Source organism: Camelus bactrianus, chromosome 3 (genome assembly GCF_048773025.1).
Source record: "Camelus bactrianus isolate YW-2024 breed Bactrian camel chromosome 3, ASM4877302v1, whole genome shotgun sequence".
Classification (NCBI taxonomy): Eukaryota; Metazoa; Chordata; class Mammalia; order Artiodactyla; family Camelidae; genus Camelus; species Camelus bactrianus.
The window spans coordinates 31,559,377-31,572,234 of record NC_133541.1 but is presented as its reverse complement, the minus strand read 5'-3'; the positions used below and the strand labels follow the sequence as shown (position 1 = coordinate 31,572,234).

Sequence of the window (12,858 nt, the reverse complement as noted above, 5' to 3'; positions counted from 1 at the left end):
TACTTAGAATATTTCTGAATATATCAGACTTTTTATTATTTTTCTTAAAACATTTTAAAAAGCCTATGTTTCCATTCTTGAAGCCTTAATTTCTCTGTGACTGTCACCCAATAGTATTTCTTTACAGAGTTCACTGATGATAAAACCAAAAAAGGGGCCCTCAGTGATTTCACCTATGTCCCCCTCTCCATCTTCCCTCAACCCTCCACGGCAGCTGTACCAAACTCACACTGGCTCACATCCCCTAATACCCGCCCTGACCCCTGCCACCTGTCTATGAGAGAACACCTATTGTTGGCTAATCCTCAGGGCAGGTATTGCTGATCTCCTAAGAAATCTTTTCTGGCAGTTTTCCCTACTCCATCTTGCCAGGTAATACACATTTGTATCTTCTTTTAATTCATTATGCAAATGTATACATTATACTGCAAATTCCCTGAGGGCAAACAATACCTTCATTTTCTATATATTTCCAAAGCCCAGCACAAAAACAGGTATATAGGGGCTGCTCAAGAGATGGCCCATACATTGTGGATAATTCTGTGCTACCCATGTCTTTAAAATAAAAAAAAAAAAAGTTCTTAACTTGGTTTAGCTGGTAAATAGTTACAAGCAACTACATGGTCATTAGAAGAACTTTTATATCCAAAGTGTGTCCAATAAATAAAAAATAGGCATAGTAATACCAAATTCAATATTGTCGAATGGTAACGTGAATTCCAGATATAAGCAACAAACATCAGCCTTTTCCCCTTTAACTTATAAACGTCTCTTCTTTATATGCTTAAGCTTCATGATAACTCTGAGATGCTTGCAAATTACCAGAGTTATAAATATCATGAATTTGTAACTTCATTCATAAAAGGTAAGTACAGTTAACTGACCCATCTGGACTCGCTAATGAGATTTAGCAGGTGTGCAGTGAAAAGTGCAACAAAGGCACATTGGGATGCAGCCCTGAATCACTGGCTGAGTCCCATGTCCCATGCACGTGGCTTAGGGTGTGCTTCGGTGCCTCGGCTGGAACGTAACTACACAACATGGACTTTTTCAGTGTTGAAGCTATCATCACTAAATCTGTGTGCTAATGTTCTGATTTACATCTTTGCTTTTCCTAGGTTGTTGAGCTTTTTTGTTTCAGGGCTCCTCTATACCCTTAAAAATGACTGAGAAAATCCTATAGATTTGGGTTTTATTTGGGTTGTACCTATCACCAGTTGCCATACTAGACACTGAAACTGAGAATTAAAAAATACTAATTTAAGAATAGGTGGATTTTATGTTAACAGATTTTTATAAAAATTATACTTTCCAAAACAATAAAACTATAGTGAGAAAAATGACAGTTTTACATTTTTGCAAATCTCTTTAACGTCTGGCTTAATAGAAGATGGCTGTATTTTTACACCTGCTTCTGAATTAAATCTGTTAGGATGTGGAGCTTTGGTTGAAGTGCATGAATATAACTTGGTCTCACAGATACATAGTGAGGAAAAGGAGGAGATATTTTAATAGCCCTTTTAGATAATTGTATATATTCTTTTTTAACACTACAATAAAATTCAACAAGTGGTGTTTTCTTAAAGGTTAGTTGCAATGTGGAATCTGAAACCGTATCAATGAATCTTTTACGCTTTGTTATATTAAAATCCACCATTCCATCTAGTACTTTGGATGGATAATTTCTTCATGCATGGTTTTGGTTACATCATGTATCCGTCATTTGGAAAATACTGTTCACTGATTTGTGCAGATTTCCTAAATGTTCACACTTTTTTCATTATACAATATTAAAAAAAAGTCACTTTTGCTAATATCACCATTGATCTCATCAGGAAAGTCTTCAAAGACTGGGAAAGCTACCAAGCTCACAGCTGCACACAGCAAGTTTTCCAAAATTCTCAAGGTTAAATGACCTTGAAAGCGCCAATTTTTTCCCACTGGCAAAAACTGTCAATTGTTTTTCTTGAAGTGATAAGCTCACTTCATTTTTTTTTCTAGAAATGTTTGCCAAATATTTGCCAACTGAAATATGAATAACCATCTATCAGTTTATCAGTTGTTCTTTCCAAGTAAAAATGGTGTTCTATGCAAGACGCAGTGAGGTCAGCTGGTGACTCAGCCATCGAAGTGCTTTTTCTCAAGACGACCATGTGTACCTCAGGATGCAGCAGAAGTGTTTTATGTGTGCTTCCCGCACAGAATATTAAAAAGCCACAAACCCAGAAGTCGTGATTTAATAAACTTAATAACATGCGCAGCTTCATCAAGGACATTCTTCCGTGAAGCTGCCTCCCCCTGCCCTGCTCCCCTCTTCTTTACTGGGACTGCACGGCGGAGAATACAGTGATACTATTGGTACAGTTTGGAATTATCACCTTGATTTGTGCTAAGGCAGCTGCAAGTTTCCCACCATTGCTTTCGTATCATCTGTGCAGATCTCAACACAGTGAAAAAAGGAAAGAACGTTCTAGTATTATTATGAAAACGCTTAACCTTGTAGATTCCCTGAAAATGTCCCAGGTTTACACTTTGGGAACAGCTGCCCTGGGGTGCCTAGCATGGTGCCTTGTGCACAGTAGTTATTTCAGTACTTGGTTGCTAAATAAATGTTTGACTGCAGCTTGAATTTACAAGCCTTGTTTGACCCAGCATTCGGCCAGGCTTTTCTGCACCAAGTTACGGAACAGATACCTAAATTAAATGATTCTGAAAACAGAACCTCAAAGCCCAATATTTAACTGTTTAAAGTTGCCGTGAACTTAACTTTCCTCTAATGACAAAACTGGCTTCTTTTTCAGCAGTTCACTGAATGGACAGGGCTTGGTGTCCCAAAATTTTGGGAGTGAGGCCACACCAGGCTGCTGGGCACGACCTGGTGACGGGCCAGAAACCACTTGGCTTGGCCGGGGCCGTGGCTGTGGTTAGACTGATTTAGAATTAGTTACATTGGGAGCAGCATGATAATCCTGTTTTTTTTTTTTTTCCCTGTTGTGTGCCATGTGGAATTTAAGTGCCCAGTTCCCATTCACTTGGCGAGGAAGTGGGGAGTTCAGAGATCAACCAGTCCCATGCTACTTGCCTACATAAAACTTCTTAGCTTGATTCTCCCCTGAGGTAGGTAAGAAAACACCCTTCTGAAACCTCTAGAGGCTAAATTCCCCCTCTGTTTCCCTCCTGGAGTCACTCAAGAACTTACTTTAATGAGGTCTTGTGAATAGTAGCAACTAAAATTATGGGACAATCTTTAGCCATAGTTCACTGTTGACTTTGATCATAACTCTCTGCATGTTTAGCCACATCCTCAAAGACAGCTGAGTGGCCAGAGTATACACTATTGTTCTGAAGTCAAACCGGACACCAGTGATGACTGGGGACATAGTTTTCCTTTCTCCCATAGGTTTCTGTATAAAGCTCCATGTAAGCACCTGCTGTCTCAAAAGAATCCCAAGACAATATTTTACTGATGACATCCATTTTCCCCAGATAAGAAATTAGAAAGCAGATAGCATGGGAATGACATATTAGGTCAAAAGAGAGTCGAATTATAAATGAGAGGGGGTTGTTGAAATAAAAAGAAAAGTCAAAGGGTGTAATGATATCTTACCATTTTCCATTGGGTCTCATTTACTTCTTTGTACTGCAGTTCATACTCCAGGACTATCCATCCCTTCTGAACATCTGCATTCGGTGGTGGTTCCCATCTCACTTGGATGTCTGCATGAATCCCCGTTAAACTGATGTTCAGTAAAGTCCAGTTGAGGCCAATGGGCGGATCTGGTTGCACTGTGCATTTCAGCAGAGAATTAGTACACAGACACAGCTTGATACTGATGGAGTGGTTTCTTCTGGAGAGACAAAATTGCTTTACACATTTTTACTATTCAAATTCTTAATTCTTTCAATATTCCTATGATGATACTCTCACTTTATGGGAGAGTGTCATTTTTTTAACTTAAGGATGATCAGTGTTTAACTTAAAAAAAAAGCCTCGATTAAAAAAATTCCTTTTTGAGTTTAAAATCTGATCTATAACTGTTCTTGAAGATCTGCCATGTTTTACATTTCTTTTGGCTCTGAGAGGATTAATACTTTGGGATTTTTGGCAAAGGAATTCATTTTAACTTGAAACCAAAGGAACAGAGAGTCAGAAGGACCTATGGTATTTAAGCATGTAGCTGTTTTGGAACCAGCGGTGGCGAAATCAATTTTTTTCCAAGCTGTATATGACCTGGGGCAAAGTCTTTTCCATTTCCCTTTTTTATTTCTTATCTTTTCCATTTCTGTACTGCTACAAGTACAGTCCTTCAGAACACTCAGTAAATACTCCTGAGCTTGTCTTCCTAATCACATGATCATTTCTTCAGATTATGAAAGAAGGCACTACACTGCTCTCTCAAATGGTAATGATTCAGTGTTTTCTGCCTTTTACTTAACTGCATGCTATTGACCACTATGCAGTGGACACTACTTTTTAAAAAATAAAGTCCAAATTTGACTAATCACAACCCCATTTGGGAAATTAAATTGGAAGGATCTGCAAAGTAGCTAAGCTATGTATGCCACATGACAGTTAAATCTCATTTTCCTTGATTTGTCTGGGATTGATGAATTCTAAAAGCCAACGGTTAACCCTTTATGTGCCTGAGCCATAAAAATGTTTTTAATGGAAAATTTTCTCAAACTTATTACTCATGTTACATCTTAAAAAACTCCCTTGGGGGCAGGGTATAGCTCAAGTGGTAGAGCACATGCTTAGCATGCACAAGGTTCTGGGTTCAATCCCCAGTACCCCCTCCAAACATAAATAAATGAATAAACCTGATTACCTCCCCCTCATAAAACAAACAAAACAAGCAAAACAACAGGAAACAAACAAACAAACAAAACAAAACAAAACTCCCTGTCTACTTTAAATAGAGAATATGGAACAAGGTCCTTTCTGAGAAGGCTCAGTACCACCATTAAGGGCATAATAATCACCTCTCCCTTACTTCTGTGCTTATTTCCACATGCCTTAATCGACACTTTGAGATGTGAGAAACTCTGAGATGCCTAAAAACCACCTGAAACTGAATGCTTTTGAAACAAGCCCCTCGTCTTCTGCCTGAAACTTATTCCTCATTCACCTTCCCTGTCTCTGTTAATGGTGACTCTGTTCCTCCTCAGTCCTCAGTTTCTCAATTTCTCCTCCATTCCTGTTGCTCAAGACAAAAACCATGAACTCTTTCTTGACTTTGTTTTTTGCAACTCCACATTCTGTCAGCTATACTGTACTTTCAAGATATTCCCAGAATCCAACCACTTCTCATCACCTGTCCCACTATAACCTGGTCTTAGCCATTATAATTTTTTTTTTCTGTGTTAGCCTCCTAACAAGTCTCTTCCTGTGGTCCTTGTGCCCTCTTCAGTCTCTTCTCAATACAATCCTCAAAACTGTCAACATGGTAGTTATCTTCACACTTAACTTAGGTCATATCACTCGTCATTTAAAGCCCTCCAAAGGCTTCCAATGCCACTCCAGAAGAAAGCCAAATCTCATTCATTCTGTAGCCAGTCCACCCAGCACAATGCCCAGCTTATGGTAGGTTCTCTTTTCTGCTTTTACAGTTTTCTCAGTCTCCTCCCTCACAGTCAGGCTTTCAGATGTACTCGTGTCTGTTTGCAGCTTCTACCCACACTCCCTCAGTCTCTTCCAGCCTGCTGATGCCCGGGAAACCACATACAAGAACAACACATTGCAGAGATGCTCCAAGGAATTCCTATAAGCAACACATGAGCTTTGTGGATAGATTTGAGGCATCAAAGTCAGCTACTCAAATTCCTTCTTTGATTCTTTCTATTTTGTTGTTTATACTGTTATAGTATAAACATGAATATTCCAATTATCATTGTTTTGTTTCATTTCCCCTGTGTCCTCATAATGGGCAAGGGATAAACTGCTTGGATCTTTCACTTAGTTCATTGAGCTGATTATCTCGAATGTTTGTCTTGAGATCTTATAAACATGCGTTTAAACCGATTTTGGCTATTTTGTCCATGTAAAATTCCAGAATTATTATTTATGCTTTGTGGTAAAGAAAATCTAGGCATTTATTATAGCAATGACAGACATTGGGGTCAGTGTATTTCAGTTGATCTGACTATAATAATCATAACAAATAATCAGGAAGGAAGGAAACTTAAGAGTGCATTGAGTCTGTCCCTTGTAGCGGACACAAGAATACAATCTCAAGAAAAAGATGCCATGAGGCTTCTATTCTTTTCTTACAACATTTACTGCAAGATTATTTTATGTTAGAGCCAACTGAAGTTCCCCCTGTCCCTTCCCTCTTGTTCCACAGCTGATCTCATACGCCATATAGCAGACCTCCATCCACCTACAGAGCACAATGACAAGTCTTCCTCCTTGCATGCACTACACTTGGACTCTGCAGCCGTCCCCACTTAGTTAATCTAAAGCCATGTCAAATAAAACACAAACCTGTGATTTACCTATTTCCTCAACAGAGAAACACTTCTGATCCACAGTACCACCATTGCTTGTTAGCTTGATGCAGTAGGGTATCCAAATGGAGGTGTAAGACGAATTAAAGTAACAGCTGTTTTCTCCAGCAGAGACATAATCAGGGCATTCTTTCCATTCTTGAGTCCATTCTTGAGTGCTCCTGAAATGGAGGGTTAAAAAAGGATGAATTGTTCCCCAAATCATGCCATAGCTGAAGTCAAAGCAAGGTGCCTGACAGTCAGATTCAATAAATTGAGACACATATATTTAATGAGCAAGTATTTTAGTGGCACCATTGCCAAGAAATACCACCTCTATGGACTGAAGACCAGTGTCTGCAGACCGATAGGAGGCTATTTGGTATGTCTGCCTATAGTAAAAGCATCTCTTCATTGACTGCATATAATGGGCCAGCCCCTAATTTAAGTGATTTATTGGTAGGTACTTAATCATCCCCATTCTACGGATGAGGGTTCTAAGGCTTAGGGAGGTTTAAAAATGTTTTCTTTATTAAAACAGTGCAGAAAGTCAACTCCCAAACTATAGAGATTCCTAGAGAAGAGTTGAGTCTTTAAACCTGGGCATTTCCCCAACTCATGGTGGGAGAAACTGAGGAGGCACACCGAGGGTGTGCTCCAGGCTGAGTGATGCTGAGATTCGGAGAGACCTGAAATGGAAAATTAGCTACCACCCTACTCTGAACTGTTGCACCCTGTGTCCCTCTTCCCAGAGCTGTCTGACGTTTAGGGGAGTTTTCTTGATGCCTTGAACTCCCTGCCACATTCCTGAGGTTTTCCTTAAGCACATGAAGAGCCAGGAGAACATTTCAAATATGCTGGACATCCAGGTTACCTTTACAAAATGTGGGACTCCTCACCTTTCCCACTCCACTCATGAAAGAGACAAAGGGCATGAACCTAGCAATTAAAAAATTTCAAGCTGAGGAAGCGTTTTTCTTTCCTATTTTGTAAATAGGAATGGACATTTAATTATGTCAAAAAAAAAAAAAAAAAAAAGAAGGAAAACAAAAATGGAAGGAATTGAATCAATGTGTTTGCCTATCAGTTCCTTTTTTGGTTTCTTTTCCAAAAGAAAAGAAGTCCATCTTTTCCTCTATCTTGGATCACATAAGAACAAACAAATCATGGAGGATAGGTGGACACATGGAGAACACTGAAGTAATCAGAAAAGCCACATCTCCATGTTTAAATTCCACCATATTGTTGTTCACCTCCATCCCACTCTACAGAAAGCATCATTTACTCAGATGACTTAAAACAACAGCAGGATGTATGTTGCATGGAAAAGAGATACCAGGAAGTTCACTGTGGAAGGATGTTACACTTTGGGGAAAGGATCTTCCCTGAGCAGCTGCCACGGGGACCTGAGCCAAAATGCAGGGCAGTCAAAAGATGGCTCAGACGCAAATCCACCTCAGCAGGAACTGAACCGACATGTGAGAGAACGTGACACAGCTCTCCTCCAATTTTCCACCTGCCTGTCTGACCGAATGAATTCAGCAAGCCACCTTTGGGTGCCTACTGTGCAAGCAACTAACTCTATAAGCACTGTATCTGGTACTAGCGCTGTGTGGATATAATTAATAAGAGCTGACCTCTACCTTCAGGCTAGAAGGTGACTCAGAAATTACCGCCTGAGTGCTTTCTTTTTTGGTCCGACCATCGATACTTAATAAGCATTGCTTGTCTATAAAACACTGTGCAAGATATTATGGGGGACTCATGTGTATCTGAGGACTTACTCCTGCCTTGGGGGAGTGACTGATATACCGTCTTACAAAGCAGCGTGGGTAAGCGTTCACAGACAGTGCTCATGAGGCTCCTTTGGAGTTAGAAGAAGGAATAATTGCTCTGGTTATTCTTGGAAAGCTTCAACGTGGAGGTGGTGTTTTTAGCAATCATTCAAAGTTTACCAGATGGCAATAGGGAAACGAAAGTGGGGGAGGGAACAGAAGGCAATGGAATAATTGGGAAAGACTTTCTTAAATTAGAATTGCTACTTAGATGGGGTAATGCATTGTTCACTTACTATTCACAAGGCTATCAGCCAAGAAGGGGGGTTATAAGTCAAGGAGACAAAAAGCTAGGTAACTTGTGGCTGAAGGAGAAGGTAGGAATGAACTTGTGCAGGCTGAGGTGCTTGGGGCTGGCAGGCCAGACCCTGGATGTGCGTGAGCATCGCCCTGGGGGCTGGGCCGCAGTGGGCAGCAAGGACCCCACAGGCTGTGGGAAGGCAGGGACTGGAAGGAAGGGATGAGGAGCTGGGAGAAGACACACATTTCCTTCTTTACAGCTGTTTCCCACGCTGGTCTGTTTGGCACTAGTAGGAAACTTGTGTAATATCAGGGGGTCCTTGAGACAGCTGCTCATCAGCTGTTGGAAAGAACTTGGGATTAACACAGACAGTGGACTGTTGCTTAATTTCTGGTTGAGATCCTTCTAAGCTGCATACCCTTGGATGACAGGGAGCGTCATCCCTGATGGGAAAATTAAGTGCATAGAAGGTAGAAGAAAGGATAAATTGTATGTATGTGTGTGTGTTTAGAATAATAGGAAAAAGGTTAAAAACTATGGATAGGTGGGTCAGTGAACTACTGTATGGTTTATTTTATCTTGACTTTCAAACTAAAATAAGAGTATATTAAAGAGAATGATTTGACAAGATTGCCCAGGGAAGGAGGCTTTCATATGAGTAGAGGAGACGGCAAATATATTTAGCATGACTGACAGTCCTCAAGTTAGTATTAGAACATTCTGAAGATGCAGGCCAGTGCTTAGCAGGCCTGAATTCGTAACAGGGACGTTAGCTCTGTGTATTTCACAGTTTCTCAGCTTGGACTTGTCAGCACCCTACTCCCCCATGAGGACTATATGAAAAATGCTGTTCAGATGATCCCCAACCCATTAGCTCCACGGAACAAACAACTTAAAGCACTCATCTTAAGCACATCTGGAAGAGTTAGTTCAAAACACAACTCCCACCCGCTGCACCCCAACTGAAGTTGAATTTTATTTTAGATGCATATTGAGTGCTTATTTTTAACTATTAAATTTAGACCAAAAACCAAATGGACGCACAAAGCAGATACTCTGTAACCTGCCTTCACTGGGTTGAATTTTTCTACAGATGACCAAAGCTAGTTGATGGAAGCCACTCCCTTTTATTCCCAAGACTTAGGTGTTTTAGGTTTGCTCCTAGACTGGCTTGTGAAATAGAGGTAAGAACTGTAGAAAGAACATATCAATAAAAATCAGAATAGGGGAGTGGGAATAGCTCAGTGGTAGAGTGCATGCTGAGCATGCACGAGGTCCTGGATTCAATCCCCAGGACCTCCATTAAAAAAAAATCAGAATAAAGAGCAGAACAAATGCTTTCTACCTAAAGGTAACCAGCTGGGAGAGAGGTCAAAAAAAAATATATAATTTACGTTTTAAGGGCAACTATTTTCATTACCTGCATACCACATGTTTTAGGCTTAAAATTTAACATATTCCTTAGATAAAAGAAAAGAAAGTTAACAATGCTCTTTCTCCTTTCTAATTTCCCCTGTAACCTTGCATGGGAAATAAACTTTCTTTTCAAAAGCCAGGATAATTTGTTGAGGGGGGACAGGGTGGGGAGATAGCAGAGGTTGGGAGGGGGATACAGCACTCAGGACCTAGCCTTCACATACAAGCTTCTATGAAGACGAGGCATGTGCAGGCAAGGAGCTGACAGCAGAGCACCCCGACAGGCTCCCAGAACCCCTTTTTTGCCAGGTCTGTGATGTGCATTCCTGCTGAGTCCCCTCCAAGCTCAGAGGCTGAATCTGGCACGGTCTCCGTTACAGGGTGGCAGAGACTGTTCTGAGTTGGCTGCCTCTTCTCCCAGCTCACCTGGCTGGGAGCAGAGCCAGCCCAGCCTGCAGCTGCCCCTGGGCCCATCCTGTTGACAGGCTGACGCGTTTAGATTTCCTTGTGCTTTAGCTTCGAAGGCCAGGCTGGGAATACATGCACCCCCACCCCATCCCTCCGTCTGAAGGTTCTGGATGACATCATGTCACTATTTTATTTGTGTGTCAGGGATGGGGAGTCATGATTCTATAGTTCCAGAAGTTGCCTTCTGGGAACTGAATTCTAAGAAACAATGACAAGAGGCAGAAAGTGCATTTGTATTTTCCTCTTTGTTTAAGTGGGTAATGCAGAGCCAGCACATTTGTACTCCGGAGCAGTCGTGATGCTGTGTGTTCCTGATACTTCTAATCCCCTCGGATCTACCCTTCCCAGATAAACCGGGCTGAGTGCACATGCTACTTGGCTAAGATACTCAAAACAGTTAGATGCTTATAGAGAAAACACAAAACACTGATTTTGCCAGTTGGGTTGGCCTTAATTGTGAGTTTGTTCTTAGGGGGTTTAAGGATGTGACGATTTCCTCCCCTGGGATCCCAAATTCTACTAGGGCAAAAATTAACGACATCCTTCAGAATACGTCTGATACTCTCCCTCACTTGGCATCTCTGTTAGCACAGAGCTGACTTTGAACTAGGGATGCTGAAAGGCCTGGGCTGTGCAGAGAAAGCCTGGAGGCAAAAGGGTACAGCCCTAGTGCATGAGAGAAGGGCCAAATATATATCTGTGAAGGCTTTATCCTTTTGGGTTTATGTATTTTTGCTTAGGTTCAAATTTGGAGACTATTAAGGTGGTGAACATCTGTTTTCATAAAGTGGGCCCAACTCCGCTATTTCTCTCTTCAGTTTCGTTAATTGTGCCTGTGCAAATAACTTATTTTGTTTTTATGGAGTTGGCTTTCCAAGTCGCTGAAGCTAAAGTAGGAAAATTGAATCTACTGAATCACTCTTCATTTTGAAAAAGGAAGGGGGCAGGGGACAGCCATTCAAGGAATAATACAGCAATTAACATCAAAATGGTGAAAGATTCAACCCCCAGTAGGCCTTGAGGCTCAAGATAGTGGGGGATTTGACTTCTGGTAGATCTTGAGCTTCATTATATGCCCATTGTAATACATTAGCATGGTGAATAGCACGCCCACAAGCACCATGACAGTCCCCGGGCTAGCCACAAAAGGTCAAAGAGTGGGAACCAACTTCCTGGGAATCCCAGCCCCTTCCCCAGGTTAGTTAGACTGGTCCTTCCACTTATTAGCATATGAAGCTACCAAGCCCATAAAAAGTGGCAACGTGGTGCCTTGTGTCGGCTGTCTCTCTCTTCCTCCCTCTTCGGAGACGGCCCGCACTCTGTCTATGGAGTGTGTACCTACTTTCACTCTAATCTGAGCACGCAACCCCCACACCTCGTGGCCTTTCTCTTGCCTCTCAATATATCTCTCTAAGTAAATCTACCTTTACTCAACTGTGGCTCGCTCTTTCCTGCACAAAGCCCACACTTGGCGGGGCACATCCCAGGGTCTCAACTCAGGCCTGGGACACGGCCCTCCTCACGCCCCACATCCGTTTTTCCTGCATTATCTCAACAATCAATTCAGTATATACTCAAGTGTTACCAAACGTTTTAGCTTCCTGTCCAAATGTATTTATACAAATCAGCTTTGTCTACTGGCCCCTACCTCTCTGCAGTATCAGCCCTACTGGGAAAAAAAAAGTGTATTTAGTGCCCAACCATCTCATCTTTGTGTGCCTTTTGGGAGACATCCAAGAGACCCCTCACAACCCTAGAAGGTGAGTTAGGCTAGTCCTGGATGCTGACTCAAAGTATATATTTGCGAATTAAGCACCCAACTCTGCATTAAAAAATGGTCTTAAAGCATACCAATAATTATAAGCAGTAAAGAATCAAAAATTACTTTTGTAGCTCAGGAATTGGAATTTTACATTATCATTATTTTAAATTATCATCAAACTGCAAATAATAATAGCAGCAACCACTTATTCAGTGCTTAGTGTGTGCCAAGCACTGTGATAAGTATTGTCAAGTATTAGTTAATAAAATCCTCACAAGAAGCCACGTGGCAAGGTCTGTTATCTCCATTTTGCAAAGGAGGTGGCTGAGTTGTGGACAGACTGACTAATTTCCCTAGCACTATTCTGTGAGCAAGGGTGGGAGCTGGGCTGAAATGTAGGTTGGTTGGCCCTGAGCTCATGCCCTGAACTGCCTGAGGCATTTTCCTTTTCTTTCCCTGCTCCTCTGGAGGGCAAACAGTATCATCCTTGGACTGATGACCACCATCTGCCTGGGAGAAGGGTCTCCACTAATTTTGCATCTTGGTTTAGGCCTTCCCTGGGGGTTGGGTGGAAAAGAGGAGAGGATAGAGTGTGTGAGCCTAAAATTTTAAAAAGGAAAAAGGTACAACATAAGAGTAAACAGAAATGG

General features: G+C 41.4%; 1 protein-coding gene across 3 annotated transcripts in view; it reads right to left on the bottom strand.

Moving 5' to 3' along the window:
* The window catches only part of GHR (growth hormone receptor), a 238,665-nt gene that overhangs the window by 10,930 nt on the left and 214,877 nt on the right, over positions 1–12,858 (bottom strand). For all 3 annotated transcript variants that reach the window (XM_010957409.3, XM_045518379.2, XM_045518382.2), the window contains exons 5-6: positions 6,496–6,668; positions 3,608–3,786 (exon numbers count right to left, since the gene is read on the bottom strand). In XM_010957409.3, coding sequence (XP_010955711.2) covers positions 3,608–3,786; positions 6,496–6,668 — 352 coding nt within the window. The remainder of the gene's footprint in view (positions 1–3,607; positions 3,787–6,495; positions 6,669–12,858) is intronic.